Consider the following 20,690-nt stretch of genomic DNA (forward strand, 5'->3'; position numbering starts at 1 on the left):
TCAAATGTACGCATAACAGCTATTATATTTTGTATATCTCCCTACTTCATATTTTTTTTCTATATGTAGTTCTTATAATGTGCCTTGTCAATGGCTATGAGTAGATACCCTCTACTCCATTCTTATTACTAGCTTACATGTGTGTGTGTGTGTGTGTGTGTGTGTGTGTGTGAGAGAGAGAGAGAGAGAAACTGAGAGCGACTGCCAGCTAGCTGTTACTGCACGGAGGTTGGAAGAGCGACTGACGGTCACTGACCCCATCGGCCCCGCTAAACCTACGCTCGAACAGCCTGGTAACGTGAGTGCGCCAGCACTCACGTCGGAAGTGAGGAGACCTGTTACTATAGATCTTGCTCTATAGGATACAATCCTGAGTAGAGAAGCGTAAGGGGCTGCCCACGGAGTTCATGGGATGAGTAAGTCGATAGATCCTGCCGGGAGGTACTCGGGATGGGATGATGATGATTATTGGGGCGTTCTGTGTTTGGCGCCGCAACTGCGGGGTCATATGGCGCCGAATCTAATACAAAAAAAAATTACATTATAAAACTATATAAAACCCGTAAAAAAATAAACATGATAAAAAAATAATAATAATAAAAGGTCATTAAAATCTACTGGAGGTTAAGGACGCCAGCCTCCTGTAGGAAGCCATAAACGTCATGTCCCGGGAGGAGTGCCTTCTCCCCCGGCACTAGAGAGAGAGAGAAACTTTCATCTCCGTCCCGACACCGGGGGAGGTACCGCTCTCGCAGGTACCCCAGACGGGGGCACTCGACCAGCAAGTGCCGAACAATCAGGGGGACCAAACAGTCATCAGAGTACGGCTGAACACCCCGGGACATGAGGAAGCCATGTGTGTATCTAGTGTGACCTACCCTAAGGCGGCCAGGACAGTCTCCCTCTTACTTCTTATATGGAAATACGACCAGGGACGCACAACCCTGGTTGTGACTTTCCCCATCTTTGTCGTAGCAATCACGGCCGCCCACTTGCGCTGCCACACACTCTGAAGTGCAGACCGCAAGGTGGGATGCAAGTCCCTAAATGGTTGATCGCACTGTAAGGGAGGGCGAGATGCAGCGGTCCGCGCCACCTCATCGGCCCCCTCATTACTAGGCAAAGAGACGTGAGCAGGTACTCAACAGAAGGTCACCTGATGCCCACACCTTTTTGCTAGAACTAGCCAGCTAAAAATAGCTAAAATGATAGGATGAGTGCTCCTAAAATCTTACATTGCGGACAGGGCTGCCTGAGAGTCAGAGCAGACAGTAAAAGTATCGACAGGTAAAGTGAAGAGGGTGCGAATTGCTAAAAAGAATGGCAGATAGTTCTCCTGTAAAAATTGAAGCGATAGCAGGCAAAGTTCCGGAACGGGGAAAGTCTGGAAAGACAGCTCCAAATCCAACGCCAGCATCGGATTTGGAGCCGTCAGTGTATACTGGTACAGATGTGGCGTGACTCGCTGTGTGGGACAGGAACAGCTGTCGAGCAGTTCCCGCTGAGATGCTTGCTTTGTTGAAGTTGAAGTACCTGCAGAAATGTATATTTGGGAACTCCCACGGTGTGATGGAGGGTATCTGATAAACTGCTATTGTCAAGTATGGTAGTGAGAGATCTCCAATGACATTCCGGACATGGAACCCAAAGGGGCGAGGTAGGAGAGGTTTATTTCTATATATTGTAGTTAAATTGGCGTTGTAGTCTGTACCAGTTTTTAAATAAAAGTCCGTCTTTAAGCAAGTCCATTGGTGGCACTCAACTAAAAGACTTGATATGGGGGATGATCTAAAGGCACCTGTTGACAGTCGAACTGCAACGTGATGGACTTCATCAAGTGTGCGGAGGCGGGCGGTTGCTGCCGATATGTATACTTCCCAGCCATAGGACAGTCTCCACACGATGTGCCTGATAAAGGCGTAGGAGTATTGTGCGGTCAGCGCCCCAAGACGTGCATTACAGAACACGAAAGAGGTCGAGCGATCTCACACACTTTGTTTTTAAGGCTTTTAGGTGTGGAAGCCATGTAAGGCGCTTGTCGAAGACGAGTCACAAGAACTTGTGTTCTTCCGCAAAAGGTAGACGTGATCCGCACATGATGAGATCAGGGTCTGGATGGTGCCTCTCAGGCGGCAAAAGTGCATGGCAACCGACTTGGATGGTGATAATCGGACATATATTACCTGCATAGTCCGTCAACGCCAACTCCGGCTACACGGCCACGTGGCACGTTACCCAGAAGCTGATCCTGCTCATCGGGTTGTCTCTATAAGAGACAATCCTGAGTGTAGAAGGCCTAGGGGACGCCCACGGAGTTCATGGCTTGAGCAAGTAGATTATCCTGCCGGGAGGTACTCGGGATGGGAAGGGGGCCCGCGTGGAGACGCGCCCAGAGGGACCCTCTGGCTTGGCGTCGTAAGGTGGGTGAGGCGACGCGCTCCCCGGCGTATGCCCACATTGATTGATTGATTGATACCCAGAGGGGGCGGGTCGGTACGCCCATAACCTTAGTCCTCCCACATGTTCGCCGTGTGTGGTGTCCCTGTAAGGCTGGGAAACGTAGGTCCTGGAGGTTGAGGAATGTCGTTGTCGTGTCCAGCGGCTAGTAGCATACTTTTTCGGCCAAGACGGGCTCGGAGAGGTCAATCGGCGAGCCTGTGTGACTGCAAGCGAAGCGGCCACCATTGTGTCGGGTGGTAGACCTCCTCTGGTTGGGCTCTGTGGTGGGTGGGAGCGTGGGAGAGTGAATTTATTAATATTTATTAAGCGTCCAGTACTTTGGCAGGTTTGAGAAGAGGGGGTGCACCCCTGCCCCACCAATTCTACCTACCTCCTTTGACGGGGTCCGCCAGGCTGGTGCAAAGGAGACACAAGCTCTTTGAACCAGGTTCTCCGTGCGTGCTTTCCGTGTGGGTTCCTGGAACATCCTGAGTATCTCGTAAGATCAGCGACTAGCCTATGTGCCTATGTGCTCATGAAGCTGAAAGTGGACATAGTGAGGTTCTTTAAGACGAGGAAACCTGACATTGGAGAGACCAGTAGGGGTGGGGGGTCATACCTACTGTTGATCAGGCCTGTGCGATGGTGCCCTTCTGAATAGAACAGCTCCAGCCATTTCTACCTGATTGCAGTCCTCTGTTGTTGGGGTTACTCCGTATGATTCTGGTGGGGTTGAAGCACACCGTTGGCTTCACATCGCTTGTTGCAGAGTACGCCACTACCGAGATGTACGAACTTGACGAGGAAGAGATGTTCTATGCCAAGCTCGACTATAGTCGACCCGTGCTCACCACACGACGCATTCATTCTCTTAGGTAACTAGAACGCAACTGCTAGCACAAAGAGTTTGCCACGAGTTATGTGTTGGTCCCCAGAAAACAGTTCAGTCCTTCCGAACTTTGCAAAGTCCAAAAGGCTGAGGGTTACCGGTTCCTGGTTCTTGGTTAATAATAATAAAAAAGACAAGATAGTACTCATTTTAGGGTGATAAGGAGTAAACATACAACATACAAAGTATGTTACGATGTTGTTACTAAACATAATTTATATGTAGATTTAATGATTTCACAGACCATGTGTTTGATAAGTAAACCTACTCATTCAAATGGACGTTTACAGTAAGCATAATGATCGTTTATCATACACTATGGAAAAATCTGGTTCTGTTCTTTCCTGATACATACAAAAAATGATCATGATAAATATTTTTTTCAAGATTTATATGGATTTTGCTGCTCTCTCTTGAATATTATATTTGATGCCACAAGATGGTCGTTATATTTTTCCGATCATTAGGTAACATACAGGAGCGGGAAATAAATATGTACCACAATAATGTATTAACAGATCTGTAACTCATACGCTGAAAACAACGTTTCGTACTCATTCCTTACGTTTCCACCTGACTACAGTGTTATTCGGGTGTGTTCCCTCATCACTGCTTAGTGCCTTTCTTTCCACAGATTCCTGGTGGTGTAGTTCCTGGGGATGCAACGGTCACTTCGTCACATACCATCAGGTGTCAGACCCCGATCACGGCTCCTGAAGGCTTTATAGAAAGCATTGGTTCAATGTCTTCTACCATGGTGGCTGTTTCTCTGCTCACTGTGAGTGACTTCTCAATGTGAATGTCATAGAACTTTTTTCTTTTGTTTGCTTTTCTAGGACGATAAATTAAAACGACTGCCAATACAGTAATCGTCATATGAGTACATACAGAATTTTAACCCAACTAACTTTTCCCTAATTATAAGCTGGGATAATTAGTAACCAGAAATGGATATCTTTATCGACATTTCACTGCGTGGAACACATTATATGAAGCAGTCCTCATCACCCGCCTAATTTGTCTAAACTATCAATGGATTAAATATTTTATATCTCCTGCCACTTCATTTCAGGGGGCACCAGTTTCCCTTGAGCTTGTGGTGCAGGATGGAGACGATACGCAGATCTGGAACTACGTGGATGGTAAGTTTTTCCTAGAGCTTCATTGCTTGCTATAAAACGAAAAATAAATAAGGAAAGAGCTGCATGGGGGCTTACTCGAGTACTTGTGGAGGCGGCGAGTAAGTGAATCGATGCCCCCGCGGTTAGTGTTGGCTAATGATTCGCCCACTTTTCATGTATACATGAGGTCACTTTCGTCTTTACTGCTGGGAAGAGGAACGTTTCATCTGGAAAGTCAATTAACTCTTCCCTTCACGGTCACCTGAGAGTTGGCCAAGCAACTTAAGTGTTGTTAAAATTCCACAAATTACTGTATTTTTGTTAGTGAGTATATGCTTTGTTTCATTTTAAACTTTGAAGTCGTTTTCTTCATATGGTTTAGGTCTAGGAGGTCGATAAACTCCACGATATATTTTTGTTTTGTTTTTAATCGCACCTTTACGTATTAATAATTATATCTTTTTTCATTATTTTTTTACTGCAAGGGAGGCAGCTCAACGGCAATTAATAACAACTACAAAATGACCGCTAGATGCTGTTCCAACAAAAGAAAATAGAACGAGAGGGAAACACAGAAGCCACTTTCCCGTGGAGAGATGTCTTGATACTCTCCTACTGAAAGAGTTCACGAAAAGAGGCTGTTCCAGAGTTTACCAGCGAAAGGAGTAAGAGAATGAAAATACTGGTCAGCTCTTGCATAAATAGTTTGGACAGTATAGGGCTGAGCAAGAGCAGAAAGTCGTGCGCAGCGGGGTCGCGGGAGAGGGAAAGCAATGCAGTTAGCAAATTTTATTTTATCTGAGATTTTAATTTGTTTCTCGCTTATATTAAAACGTCCCCTCCGTTTTTATGCGAGGCATTTTGCAAACATACTATAACCATAACTGCAACCTCCTCCACTTCGTGAGGGGATGGAAGCCAGGACTCGGTAAGCATTACAATGTCAGGACCTTCTTTAGTCGAATGCAGCATTAGTAAGTGATGATGCATCTGGATGACGCTACGGGCGTTGGCATATAAAATACTGAATTTATTCCCTGGGTAAGGGCTGACCGGAGCTGGCGAGCACAGGTGACTACATTCAGGTGACTTCCTACGCTGGTGAGGGCTATGCTGATCACAATGTTCTGCCCTCCACTAGTGGATGTCGACCCGTCCACCCTTCTAACCTCCTGCTCAGACCCGCATATATTACTGGACACTCCTTTTTCCTGTTCATCTGCTGCCTCGGTTTCCCTCGGAAGGTTTCTAAGGCCCACCCTTTGCTGCTTACCCACGCGCTGTTCCTCTAGTGACCTGCCCTGTGGAGAGTACAGGTGGCTGCTCCCAAGTGTCTGCCTTCTTGGTCGATTCCGGCGACCTGATTATCTTAGGAGGGATTATGGAAAAGGTCGGAGGGCACATGTGACCACTACGTGCTGTATGTTTACGCCGCCGACTCCCGATGACCTCACTATCCTTGGGGGAGGGGATAAAGCTCTCAGGAACACAGATGGCCACTTCCTGTTATTTTCCCCCTCGGTGAGCTTCTGGTAGCCTAACTATCCTTTATAGGAGAAGTGAGGCCTGGTCTTCCCTTCCACCGCAATCTCTATCTATCACCTGAGTTCTTTTTTTAATTCTTCATGTACTTCCTTATGCAACACTGCCTAATCTTCCTTTCCTACACGACTCAAGGGAAGGCCATCTTTGCTAAAGAGGCTCCTGACACGACTAAATAAAATTCCAAACATCCACGAACATTACTTCCCCTCGCCTACACATTTCCTTCACTCAATGAATTGATCCCCGGCATTCTATTGAGAGCACGGGACTCGGTGTCGTGTCGTGGTAGAAGGCCGCATACTGCAGAACGCCGCCTACTGTCTCAGCTTGGCTGCAAACGCCTTATACTTGTTTTTTTTTATATCTCCTCTCACCTGCATTCTTTGACGTTATTAGTACCAAACAGGTATACACATACCTTTTTCTCTGAGGAATTTGCAGCCAGATCGTCAGTTATATCCTCCGTCTTTCGTCCTGGATAACCAAAACTTCCCTATTACGCCTTTTTCCACGGAGTTCCTCTTTCTACTTCCTAACTAAGCCATCGCCAAGGAAAGTGACAGTCGGTTCACCCGAGTCTGAGGTGTGCATTATCGCGCAACGGCAACCTACAGCCACACGGCGTGTCCGATTTCGTGGATACTGTATGCTAGCCTACGCATAGTAAACAGTCGTCAGTGTTAATAATGTGCAGGCAGCAATAACAAATGCCGTCAATTATATTCGATTATGAGTTAAAATGTATTAGTAATGTAGTAAATAGCTGTTTTGTTAATATAAAGCCTGCTAATTTGTATCGGTGGTGGACAGCTTCAAGGCTGTTTAATAATCATAATCAGCGATCTTGTAAATTAACAAAACAGCTATTTGCGACATTACTAATATTTTTTTACTAATTTTTATCGATTATAATTGACGGTATTTGTTATTGCTGCCTGCATATTATTGACACTGACGATTGTTTACTGTGCGTAGGCTAGCATACAGTATCCACGAAATCGGACACGCCGTATGGCTGCAGGTTGCCGTTGCGCGATAATGCACACTTCAGACTTGGGTAAACCGACTATAGTAGACGCATCTAACCCTGTACCCACTGAACTTGTTCCTTGTGACAACACCATTGTACTATTTCAGTCCTTGTTTTTACCACCTTCCTAACATGTCCGCTAATCCTAACTCTACCGGAGCCATCCTGTCTTCTAACATGACTACCATCTCCAACACTCTGGTTTCCTTTTCCCTCTCCATACACCCGTCTCATCCCAACACTCCGTCAACTAAATCCATGCAGCCTACTACACGATGTTTCTTACACCTGATTCAATTTAATACTTACTTCTCTTCCGTCTCACAAAACATCCATAATGTGTACTCGCCGTTCTCCGTCACGAAGTAATATTTATTTCGTGTACTCTCACTTGCAAGAGATGTACAGATATCTAGCGGCTGGCGGCATGATGGGTAAGGGTCGAAAATGACGCAGTCACTGAGGGAGAGGGAGGTCACGCAAGGCTTGCTCCAGCTGGGCCATGCGAGGGAAAGACCTGGATCAGGCGAGGGAATGGGTCAGGCGAGACTTTCTAAAAATCTGAAAAATATGTCGTAAAAATGGCGTTTTCATGTGTCTACAAAATAGTTAAGTTGTCACTTTATTACCAACAGTCGTTCCGGATGGCGGCGAGACGTACTACATGGAATATACTCCTCCCAGGACAGGGCACTTCAGTGCCTCAGTGAGGGCTTGGAACCTGCTCAACTATACTGACCTAATTGTGGGTGTCAGCGTCATTCCGACGATATTAGAAGACGAGTGGGAGGTCGTTAGTGTCATGCCGTGGGTGAGTAAGAATTTACTAGAATTACTAGAAACGAGGGACATACTGATATCAACCAACAACCAAAGAAAGTCTGTCCGCCAGTAGACATATTTTATGCTAATCAAATTAACTGTTTTTAAGTAGGCACTGTCATAACCATATACAGAGAATGATCATCTCTTGCATTGTAGGTTAGATACCAAAGGGTTAAAATAATATAAAATATTGTGGAGATGGGACATAAGAAGGGTGAAGGCATGATGTTAATTGATAAGACGAGTGGCCTTTAACTATACTTGATTAGAAGTTCTGTGAGTGGAACCTCCCAGGCACGAAATGCTTGCTGCATACAGAGGCAGTCAAGGCCCTTGGTTATAATCAGGATTTGAGAGAAGGAAAACAGTTGATTGAACTTGGTTGATCACCAAAGCTTTAAGAATGGTTATGAATCATTATTTATATATATATATATATATATATATATATATATATATATATATATATATATATATATATATATATATATATATATATATATATGGAGTATAGAAAAGGCGGTAGCAGAGTGGTTAGCGTGCCGGCGCCAAGTCCGGGATATCCTGGCCGCCACAGCTAGGATTTTTGAGTCATCGCCGAGTGGCCTAAGACTACTCACATACTTTCCTGAAGACCACCTATAAACCCGGTCTCTAGATTCTCTCTCTAAAGAGAGGCTCATTGATGAGCTCCGAGCGGCAGTATGAGCCAAAACAAGATGACGCCACTATAAACACTTACCTGCGCCACGTCGGGCTGGGCCGACCATCAGGCCCCGCCGGTGAAAAAGCCTAACGGTGCAATAGGTCGCGACGTAAAAAAAAAAAATATATATATATATATATATATATATATATATATATATATATATATATATATATATATATATATATATATATATATATATATATATATATAAACTCCTTAATGTGAAACCTATTCCAATAATCAAGAGATCGTATATAATAAGTCAACTTTCTCTCTCTCTCTCTCTCTCTCTCTCTCTCTCTCTCTCTCTCTCTCTCTCAACATGAGTATATGCTTCTAAAGACATGAAACTAAATTCTCCCTTCTTGCTGCAGGCTACACCTCCCGGAAATGTAACCCTGACCCTCTCCTGCCTGGGATCTGATGATCCGCCATGGACTGCAAATTCCTCTCTCACAGATGGCACTGGAGGTTAGGCATATATATATATATATATATATATATATATATATATATATATATATATATATATATATATATATATATATATATATTATCTATCTATCTATCTATCTATCTATATCTATATCTATCTATCTATCTATCTATCTATCTATCTATCTATCTATCTATATATATATATATATATATATATATATATATATATATATATATATATATATATACTGATAGTCTTCTACCTCTCAAATTCCGCCGCCATGTTGCTTCCCTCTCTATCTTCTATCGATATTTTCACGCTGACTGCTCTTCTGAACTTGCTAACTGCATGCCTTCCCCTCTCATGCGGCCCCGCCACACACGACTTTCTACTCAAGCTCATCCTGTTTCAGCACTCTACTCGTATTCCCGACCGTCTTGGAAACAGGCCCAACATTCTAGACCTCTTCCTTATCTCTAATCCTTCTGCTTACTCTGTCAAACTGTTCTCTCCGTTAGGCTCCTCTGATCATAACCTTATTTCTGTATTCTGTCCTATCGCTCCTATACATCCTCTGGACCCACCGAGGAGGCGATGCTTCTGGCATTTTGCTTCAGCTCGGTGGGACGACCTGAGGATGTACTTTTCCGATTTCCCGTAGAATGATTACTGCTTCCAGGAGAGAGACCCCTCTGTGTGTGCTCTGCGCATCACAGAGGTGATTGTCTCTGGAATGGAGGCATACATTTCACGTACTTTCTCTACTCCTCATGCTAAAAAGCCTTGGTTTAATAATGCTTGTTGTCGTGCTATTAAAAATAGAGAGGCAGCTTATAAAAGGTTCCAGAGCCTTAGAACTCCCACTAACTTTGATCTATACATTTCAGCCCGGAATCGTGCCAAATCTATTCTCCGACTTACTAAAACTTCTTTTATAAATATAAAATGTTAACAACTTGCTTCTTCTAATTCTTCCCGTGACTTCTGGCATCTAGCCAAAAATATCTCCTCCAATTTCACTTCTTCCTCTTTCCCTCCTCTCCTTAACCCTGACGGCAGCACTGCCGTCTCATCTGTCTCTTAGGCTGAACTCTTCGCTCAAATTTACTGTAAGAACTCCACCTTGGACGATTCTGGGCATATTCCTCCTACTCATCCCCCCTCTGACTCCTTTATGCCTGTTATTAAGATTCTTCCTAATGATGTTTTCTATGCCTTCTCTAGCCTCAACTCTCAGAGGGCTTATGGACCTGATGGAGTGCCTCCTATTGTCCTTAAAAACTGTGCTTCTGTGCTGACACCCTGCCTGGTCAAACTCTTTCGTCTCTGCCTATCAACATCTACTTTTCCTTCCTGCTGGAAGTATGCCTTTGTACAACCTGTGCCTAAGAAGGGTGACCGCTCCAATCCCTCACACTACTGCCCAATAGCTTTACTTTCATGTCTATCTAAAGCTTTTAAATCAATCCTTAACCGGAAGATTCAAAAGCACCTTTTCACTTCTAATCTTCTATCTGATCGCCTGTATGGATTCCGCAAGGGGCGTTCTACTGGCGATCTTCTTGCTGTCTTAACTGACTCTTGGTCATCCTCTCTTAGCAGTTTCGGTGAAACTTTCTCTATTGCGCTAGACATATCGAAAGCCTTCGATAGAGTCTGGCACCAGTCTTTACTTTCTAAACTGCCCTCTTTCGGATTCTATCCCTCTCTCTGTTCCTTTATCTCCAGTTTCCTTTCCGGCCGTTCTATCTCTGCGGTGGTAGACGATCACTGCTATTCCCCTAAACCTATCAACACTGGCGTTCCACAGGGCTCTGTCCTATCACCCACTCTCTTTCTGTTATTCATCAATGATCTTCTTTCCATAACAAACTGTCCTGTCCACTCATACGCCAACGACTCCACTTTGCATTAATCAACTTCTTTCAATAGAAGACCATCAAAACAGGAAGTACACAACTCCAGACTGGAGGCTGCAGAACGCTTAACCTCACACCTTGCTGTCATTTCCGATTGTGGCAGAAGAAACCTCGTGTCCTTCAATGCCTCAAAAACTCATTTTCTCCACCTATCAACTTGACACAATAAATCTTCCAAACACCCATCCCTCATTTTCCCTGACAATACCAGCCACAATTTTCAACACTAAACATCCTCGGTCTATCCTTAACTCAAAATCTCAACTGGAAACTTCATATCTCCCTCTCGCTAAATCAGCTTCCTGAGGCTGGGCGTTCTGTATTGTTCTGGGCGTTCTTTTCTCCCCTGCGCAGTTAAAAAGGTCCAACACAGGGGCCTTGTCCGCCCTCGTATGGAAAGGCATCTCACGTGTGAGGGGCTCCAAATTCCACACAACTCTTTTCTGGACAGAGTGGAGGCTAAGGCTTCGTCTCATCAGCTCTCTCCTCCTACTGATAGTCTTCACTCTTAAATTCCGCCGCGGATGTTGCTCTTCTTCATCTTCTAATGCTGTTTCCACGCTGGACTGTTTCCTTTCTGAACTTGCAAACTGCATGCCTCCCCTCCTGCTGCTCCCTGCTGCACACACGACTTTTCACTATGCTCATCCCTACTGTCCAAACCCCTTATGCAAGAGTTAACCAGCATCTCTACTCTTTCTTAATCCCTCACGCTGGTAAACTCTGGAACAATCTTCCTCTGATCTGTATTTCTCCCTGCCTACGACTGAACTCTTTCAAGAGGAGGGTATCAGGACACTCCTCCTCCTGAATTTGACCTGCTTTTGGCCACCTCTTCTGGGATTCATATCATGAGCAGCGATTAGCGGGCTTTTTTTTATTACTGCTTTTTTGTGCCCTTGAGCTTTTCCCTTCCTTTGTTGTAAAAAAATATATATATATATATTGCTAGTACCAGAGCCTGGGAACGGGTAAGCTCAACTACTGGAGCTGGTGAGCAACCTAGTTGGCGAAGTGACAGAGGTTGAAGAAAGTTATTACTGCACCTGACAGCAGGTATCAACATGAAGATTGGACAAACCATGACATAGATAGAGAAAACACAGGGTGAAGAAGTTGCTGTGGCAACAACGATACTTTGGGCCATGGACCGAAACGAGAGAAAAAGAATCTGGTAATAACTGAGCGCTGGGGGATGAAGATGGCTTTTGAGGGTGCAACAACGGAGCAAGACAAATTACCATCAAAATCTGGTCTGAGGTGGATGCCAGGGAAGTTGTCCAGGCTCACACTCGGAGGTTTGGGGAATCTCAGGAGGAGCACCAACAGACGACGAGCTATATTGGTTACACTTCTGACAGCATGGGAGGCGAAGCAGGACTGACTCTTACTAAGGCAAGTAAACTTACAAGCGACGGGAGAATTTAACAAGATCTACATAGCAAGAAAGACGTCCACCCAGCATCCGGGGGAGAGTGGAGGAGGGCTGCGCAGCGGAGAGGACTGAAAAGGAGAGACTGGAGAACGCTGGGTGTGTGATACGCCTGACCTCACGGAGAGGAAACTCTACAGGGATGGAGTTTGATTGACGCATGGAACCCGCAGTTTTTCAAGTAGACCATGGCAGCATGTGAACTATTAAGATGTTGTCGTGGAATATCACGAGTTAAGAAAAAGTGAGAAAACATGTTCTATGGAGTACTACTTCAGCAATAATATGATATAATTAGTTGCCTAAATGAAGTTATGACACCATTACTCCGTTGCGTTTCCTGGTTATATCTCATAATTGTAAAGAGTTCCAGTTACAGAGGTTCACTTGGAGCGAGGAGGCACGGTGCTATTAATTAAGAACTATTTATCTGAATCCATTGTAAGTGTAGACAAGCAGTATCGAGGAGCAGAGATTTGGGTAATTCAATTATGCGGTATGCACCAAAGTATTTATTTCTGATTTTTGTTACGTTCCCCCAGCGGATTCCTCGATATTATTCTCGTGACCTGTTTTCGCACACAAGAAGAATCTTCGAAAGACAAGTGAATGTAAGGGCGAATCAAAGTACTTGGAGATATGAACGCAAGGTTTGGCCACATGTTCGTTCACTCCTGTCTTAAAGTGAGTTGCCAGATACGATAATTATTCATACCCAGTATTGCTCGATGATGTACAATTACCAAATGGAAAATGCATTTATATTCGTCAAGTGTATGTAAGGAAATCAGGAAAGCATTGGTGCCATTAACTTGCAAACTCCTGTCAACCGTTTCCAGAGCAATTGTACATATTTAGTAAGAAAGCGTACGAATGGGTATCAGAGTTGGACACTTGTAGTTATGAGTCCCTCGATGGTGAGCAGAGGAGGAGTTTTCTGTGATCTCACAAGCAATGCTTCGTTACCACTCAGATCACGCACCACTAGTGTAACATTATCTTGCCTGATGTAGGACCTAGAGAACCTTGTGTACTGTGCTCATCAGCTATAGTGCCTCATAATGATTCTAGTTATAGAACGGTGGCCAAACATATATAAGAATTAATGATGCTGATGAAAGGTTATTTTTGCATTAATATACAACAAAACATATGTTAGACAATGACACGGTGATGCCAAATATGTGACTGACATATTATACCAGTGCACGTAGCAGCAAGCGTGAGGCCCTGGAACAGGGTGAAAATACCATACACTAGAGAGACGGGAAAGACTGGATTGTTAAAGATGACTTACAACTGTGGAGAGCCAAGCAATCTTGGAATGGGGAATACAGAAGGTGAAAAATAAGTCGTTGTATGTCCCTCTGATGATGAATTTAAGAACTATTTTGAAAGTAACTTTAACTTCCCCAATACTGTGAGGTTTACCGACTGGTGACTTTTCCAGTGATGCCCATACCACTGTTAGATGACCTGTTAACCTAATAGAAGTGCAACAATTATGCGAAACATTTGAAATCGGATAAGGCTTCAGGTCCTGATGGTGTATCCTCAGCCATTTTAAGTTAGTCAGGTGATATTTAATAATATATTGTATATGTACCCATTAGCATGGTCGATAGTTCAGTAACAATTTTTGTAGGCGTTGAAAAAGACAAGGAACCATAGGGAATAAGTATAATTAATGGCATTGCTACATAATGATATGGTCCTGTGTTCGAGACTGAGACAGTGGTTTAGACCATTTAGAGCAGGCTGGTGCTCAGGAGAAAGTATAGAGTTGGATATCACAGTGGCGTTAAGGTTGGTTAAAAGGACAGGCAAAGGGGAAATTGAAAACTATTTGTATACTTATTGCATTTCCTGGGCTGTATATAGAATATGGTCATAAGTTATTCTGAGACTGTGTTTACGACCGTTAGGGTGGTCTAGCGATGTTATGCATTGATCAAGGCGGTAGAGGTGTGACAGACCTTGGTAGGTACGGTTTGTTTTAATAAGACTTAAGGGAGACAGGAACCAGCCACTCCTTACATTAATATCTGGTCGGTGATCCACAAGAATCATCAAGGAAGGGTGTGAAGAACATTGATTTTCATAATGGTTAAGATCCGTATTAATGGACGATAACTTTGCCTCATTGAGTGCCCGCATAACAGAAAAGTATCTATGTTACAAGACTACTGCATAGAATAAGAAATTTAAACCCATCTAAGACGCAGTTTTAGATATATGTATGACCGTGAATTGGTGGTGCTCTGGAACATTGTGACACGATAGATATTTGGGTTCACTCGTCATGCGGATGGTTCCTACCCACATCTGCCGTCAGAGCTCGGCGTGCTAATAGTTAAGATGTCGCTAATGGCTACGGTTTCTTTTGTTAGTAAAAATAATGACATTCCTTTTGGCGTAAAAGAGACGTATGTGACGCAGCTACCTATGTCATCAATGACTTTTCATGTGAATCTTGGTCGAGCTGACCTAAAAGAATGATCAAGGACAATTGGTGCTTGAAAAAGACTGTTAGAGGAGGAAATTTACATGATGTGTGTTACGCTGAGTCAGGTTATCCACTGTTCAAGGATTTAATTCGGCACGAACAACATAAATTTGCTTTACAATATGTGGTATGAGAGGTCACAATATGATGATGACCTGGCACAGTGTTAGATCGTCATTAATTTCAATACTCCGACAAGTCGGATTGTTAGAGATATGGCAAACACTAATGTATGGACTTAAGCATGTCATTGCAGAGAGTAAGAGATGATATTGTAAATAGTAAATCTTCTAGACGTACAATATATAAGGATATAACCCAGACTCAGTATTATATATAAGTGGACCTAGTCTGGCCGTGTGAGACAGGAAGATGGACCGTGAACCTTTTTGGGGATAAACGAGAGCGACTGTGTGTATGTAAGGTGTAGACATGTAGTGACATCGTCCTTAACTCAACATATCAAGGGATGACTATCACTTCAACATTGGAACAGTTTGCCGTTTAGCGCCAGGAACTGTATGTAAGATGTCTATCGATATTTGTCACTACATTATTCGATTATGATGATTGGCTATATTTAGATGGGATTGAGATGTGTCCACTGTCACGCGTCGTGGCTACATCCGCTAGTCCTCCCACTGGCAACGCTCTGGTCTGGCAGTGGCAGCTTACACAAGGCGGAGCCCGGAGACGTGAGACGGCTGGAAGTCGGCTCCCTTCCCCAGCCCGTCCACGTTTCCCGCCCGCGCCGCGTCCCTGGGCCTGGGGCAGGCTCTCGAGCGGTGGCCAGACTGGCCACAGTCCTTTCAGCGTGGCTGGAGGGCGTCGGGGCTCAGCCGGTCAAGGGAACGCGCACTTCGCTCTCCCGGGCACCGACTGCGCCCATGCCTCTTCTCGCCACAGCCCCTTGCACAAACCATGGAGACCCTCCGGGCTCGCCTTCCTCGACGTTGCCTTCATCTTCACCTTCGCCATCCGGCCCCGGAGGTCATGGCAGGGCGGGGCGGCCGCCCCTAGGCCGCTGGTCGTCATCAAGAAAGCCCCGAACCCCAAGGCCCTCGTCAGCGCGTCGAGCGTGTCCCCGGTCCTCGGCAGGGGGTAAGAATTTTCGACAGTCACGTCCTTCAGCGCCCGGCAGTCCACACAGAAGCGCGGCGTGTCGTCCTTCTCCTTATCCCGGACTACCGCTGAGGGCCACGGACTGTCTGTCCGCTCCATCACTCCCTGTGCCGCCAGCTCGTTGACGTTGCGCTGCACTTCCTCCCGCCTGGCTGGTGCGATTCGTCGGGGCGGGCTCTTGGTGGGCGCACTCTTTCCCGTATTGATGTTGTGCTTCACCAACCCCGTGCGGCCCAGGTCCAAACCACCCCCGCTGAACACGTCCGCGCACCTAGCCAGGGTGTGGCGCACCTTCTCCGTCTGCACCTCCGTCAGGTGAGCGGCGCTCCGGTGCGCCAAGTCCTCCAGGAAGTCGGGCAGCGGCCTCACAGCGGCCGACTCCGCGCTCCCCGACGCCTCCTCTTGTTCCTCCACCTCCTCACAGATTCCCAGTTTGACACCAGCGGGTACTTTCCGAGCTTCGTCGGAGGAGTTAGCCACCAGCACCGTGACTGACTCCTCCCCCGCTCCTTCGAGACTCTGTCCGGCTGCCACACCATCAGCCAGCTGCAGGGCATCGCGCCCGACCGGCAACACAGGACCCTGGCCTCCATCCACGGGCCAAAGTGGAGTCGCTCCGCCGCGACTACCTCTGCAGAGCCAACCTCCGAGAGCTAAGGAGCCTGTCCGCGCAGCCTCTCCTGCTCCCGTCCAAGGTCGGCACAGGCCTCGCCCTGCGTCAGGTAGTCGAGGCCCGGCAGGCACGGCTCGTCTCGATCGGCGACGTCCACGGGCCGGCGCTCCACAGTGTTGCCCACGCCGATACGAACCTCCACTGGGCCCTTGGACTGCACGCAGTGCCCCGTTACACCACACAGCCTCTGTGGTGCGTCACAAAGAAACACACAAAGCTAGAACAAACAACAGCAGACCTGCTGGTCCTTACGAGGCTGTTTGTGACAAGCTACAATAACTATCTAATCAAAGGTGGAAGATGAAGGACAGCAAAGGCGAAGGCTCCTCCCCACCCCCCCATCCCTCCAGCTAAAGCTGGCAGGAAAGGAAAAACAACCATGCAGCATGGAAAAACCGCATGAAAATTATGTAGGAAAGAGGAAAGAACTACCATTACTGCTACCACTAACCGGGCGATAAAAGTGGACAAGGACACCAGTATTCGAAAGAACTTAACGTTATTACGACAATGAGTAATATCTTAGTTGCTGGTTGGATTCAAAACACTTGTCTAATCTAGTCTTGAAGGCCGTAACTGTTGTACTATCTACGACATCACAGGGTAGAGAGTTCCAAACATTAACAACTCGATTGAAGAAGAAGAAGTGTTCAGCTTCGTGCGACGATAATCTTTTACCACTTATCTTCAAATTGTGATTTCTTCTGGTTCTATTTGATCGATCAATTGTAATCTTCCGCATTAATATCACTGAATCCTTTAAACATTTTAAACACTTCTATTAGATCGCCTCGCATTCTTCGTTTTGATAGACTGAATAAATTTACTTCTTTAAGCCTTTGTTCACATGATAAATTTCTCAACCTAGGAATCATCTTTGTTACTCTTCGTTGGACCCGTTCCAAGTTTTCTGTCTTTTCCGTAGTAGGGATCCCAAAACTGTACACAGTACTCTAGACGGGGTCGAACCAACGAATTATATTTTTAATATTACTTTTTTCCGATTTATTATTAAAGACTCGTCCGATGAAGCCAACCAATTTGTTTGCCGTTTTAACTACCTCTTAACAATGTTGACCGGGCTTTAAATCGCTTGATATAGTGATTCCATGATCCTTTTCTTTACTTACTGCAGAAAGTTGTTTGCCATTCATTACGTACCGAACGCGATTGTTATTTTTTCCGATGTGCAACACTTTACATTTGTCAACGTTAAATTTCATTTGCCATTGATTGACCCAACGTGCAAGTCGATCTAGATCTGATTGTAAAGCTTCTTCGTCGAGTGTCGCAGTTACTTTACGAGCAATTTTTGTGTCATCAGCAAATTTTGATACTTTGCAAGTGAGCCCATTATCGATATCATTAACCTAAAATAAGAAGAGCATGGGGCCAAGCACTGATCCTTGAGGTACGCCGCTTCTGACGTCGAGCCAGTGGCGGCCAGCATGTCAGGCCGCCCCAAGGTCCTCTCGGCGCCCACCGTCAAGCGGTGTAGCCAACAGCAGCGCCTCCCCAGCCTCGACCCAGCCCTGGGCAGCAGCTGGCATTCCGAACTGGGCCTCCCATGCCGGGTTCCCGTCGTACTCCGCTGGTTTAAGCCTCCCTGAGCGCCGGGAGACTGAGGGGCCGCAGCCGAAAGCCGGCCAGCTTGGCGGAGAGGGAGGCCACGAGGCGGGGTTAATGGGTTCGACTCCAGTAACAGCTGGACCCAAGGGAGTGGCTCCGACGGCTCCCCAGCCTCATGCAGCCTTCACCGGCTCCGCCACGATGCCACCAGGCTTCAGGGGCCAGGGGCCCCACGCGGAGCCCAGTCAGTCCGCCACCCCGGCGCCCGTCGTCACCACACGTGACGCTTCTTGTTCCTCCGCGCACAACGTTGCCACCTCTCGCAACTGCCTCTGCGAACGACGGGAAGCTGAGGGGCTGCATGAGGGAAAGAGCGGACCACGTGGCCTGCAAGCCGGCTGGCATGGAGGAGAGGGAGGGGGCAAGGGAGGCCACCAGGCGGGGTGAATGGGTCCGACTCCAGCACCAGCTGGATCTAAGGGAGCGGCTCCGTTGGCTCCCAACCTCCTGCAGCAGCTACAGGCTCCGCCACGACGCTACTAGACTCCAGGGGTTCTTGCCAGGGGCCCCAGATAGGCCCCAGCTGGACCGCCGCCCCGGCGTTTCCCGCCAGAACTGGGCCTTTTTCCTCCGCGTACGACGTTGCCACCTCATGTCGTTGCTTCTCCGCCTCCACCTCCTCCCTCAAGCTCTGCACCTCGCCTTTCAGAGTCTGCACCTCTTCCAGCAGTTCAGTCTTCACGCTGTCGCAGGCCTTGTCGGTGTACTGCTGTGTTTCCACCTACAGAGACGAAAGACTGCTCTGGAGAACCTCGGTAAGATGGCGGGCCTGCTCAACCTGCTCCCTCTTATCCATCTCGCATGCCCTCACATCCTACTCCTCACGAGCCACTGCTATTTCCTGCCTCACACGAGCCGTTTCCTCCCTCATACCGACCAGCATGGCAGCAATCAAGTCGAAATAGCCCGGTTTCACCTCACCCGCATCAGCCTTGGCCTTGCCCGCCTCCCTCACGGCAGCCATTGGGGGACGCCATGACGACACGGTGTAACTTGTTGTGATACAGTGAATTTACCGTACCCAACGGTTATGTTTCTCGCAAGACACTAGAACCACACCAGGACAACTCCACAAAAAAGACACACAAACCACTTACCACTGATTCATCAGGGGTGCCGGGCTTTACCCTACAAGCACCTCCCAGCGTTACAACGATAATCCTAACAGGCCTGATAGTAATACCTATTTGTAATCACTGTAGGAGGCACTTATCTTTCGAAGGGTTTCAAAAGTAGTGGTCTCTTGAATTAAGTTCTGGAGGAGTCCTGTTGTCCTCGAGACTAAGTTTAAGTCAGCACTGCCGCGAGTTAATGTGGGGCGAAAGCGAGCGCTGAGGTGTTGTTAGCTTGAGAGCAGGTGATGTTGTGGGTCGAAAGCCAACCACGTGGGTCTGAAGGGGTGTTTTGAATTTCCCTCGCCAGATGGCGTGGCTTTCGTTCGGTTAAATTATCTTTGCCGCAAGAGCAATTATTTATTATTTCATGAAAGGAAACACTGAACTATTGTTATTCCTTTCATGGTAAATGTGTTTAGTCTTCAGGCAGTGAATACGGTGATACTGTCTCGGTCTGGGAGCCGATGAGCGAAGTATGTAAGTACCATCCAAGGCTTATTTGAGCTCAGACGATACTCTTAGTTGGCTTGAACTCTTGGCCCGAGACTAGTTCCATAAGGGAAATAGTTAATTTGTCTAATCCCCTGGTTAACTGACCTAATTCCTAACAAACTCACTGTTCACTATCCCAACTTCTATGACACCAAATGTTACACCACCGGCCCGCACAGCACACTCCAAGCACGGGCAGGCGGTGTGCCTCAACCCCAGACCACCACACACAGATCGTGAACACCCAGGACAGCAATACACACCGCGCCAACACTCCCAAGGCTGCTCCAACCCGAGGGAAGCAAGGCAGGGCAAGGAGGCTCGAAGTGCAGGTTTTCTGCTTTACTTAATAGCTCCAACACGTACAAAACACTGGTTTACAAGGCACAGTAGTAACTTCCAGTACTCAGAGGGGGGGCACACACAGCACAGGGTTCACAAAAGCGGGCAAGGCACACACAGGCAGCGGCGCACGTCTCTCGTCTCTCGCAGCTGGGCTCTCTCCCTGTCTGCCCCGCGGCGCGGCCCGGCGGCTCCCAGCCCGGCCGCCGCGATGCACCCCACGCCGCCGGCCATCACCAGTCCTCCGCGCCCCAAACTAGCACCCCCCTCACACAAATAACACACATATACATGAAATATACCCCCTGGCGTGACAATATAAATACAAAACATGCTAAATACCTTTTTGGCCACAAAGGGTGAGCCTAAACCTTAAATCAAAGAATAATGACTGCCCGTCCCTTTGTTATGGCTCACAGTAGTAAGCGTGGGATTGCCTTTGTAACGGCTCACATCTTGCTGT

The 20,690-nt window shown here is 46.7% G+C and overlaps 1 protein-coding gene across 1 annotated transcript in view; it reads left to right on the forward strand.

The window, feature by feature from the left end:
* The window catches only part of LOC126997872 (polycystin family receptor for egg jelly-like), a 345,158-nt gene that overhangs the window by 46,406 nt on the left and 278,062 nt on the right, over nucleotides 1–20,690 (forward strand). The window contains exons 3-6 of the mRNA XM_050859085.1: nucleotides 3,963–4,106; nucleotides 4,401–4,470; nucleotides 7,660–7,835; nucleotides 8,933–9,029. Of these exons, the coding sequence (XP_050715042.1) occupies nucleotides 3,963–4,106; nucleotides 4,401–4,470; nucleotides 7,660–7,835; nucleotides 8,933–9,029 (487 nt within the window). The remainder of the gene's footprint in view (nucleotides 1–3,962; nucleotides 4,107–4,400; nucleotides 4,471–7,659; nucleotides 7,836–8,932; nucleotides 9,030–20,690) is intronic.

The sequence above is a fragment of the Eriocheir sinensis genome, chromosome 13 (genome assembly GCF_024679095.1).
Source record: "Eriocheir sinensis breed Jianghai 21 chromosome 13, ASM2467909v1, whole genome shotgun sequence".
NCBI lineage: Eukaryota > Metazoa > Arthropoda > Malacostraca > Decapoda > Varunidae > Eriocheir > Eriocheir sinensis.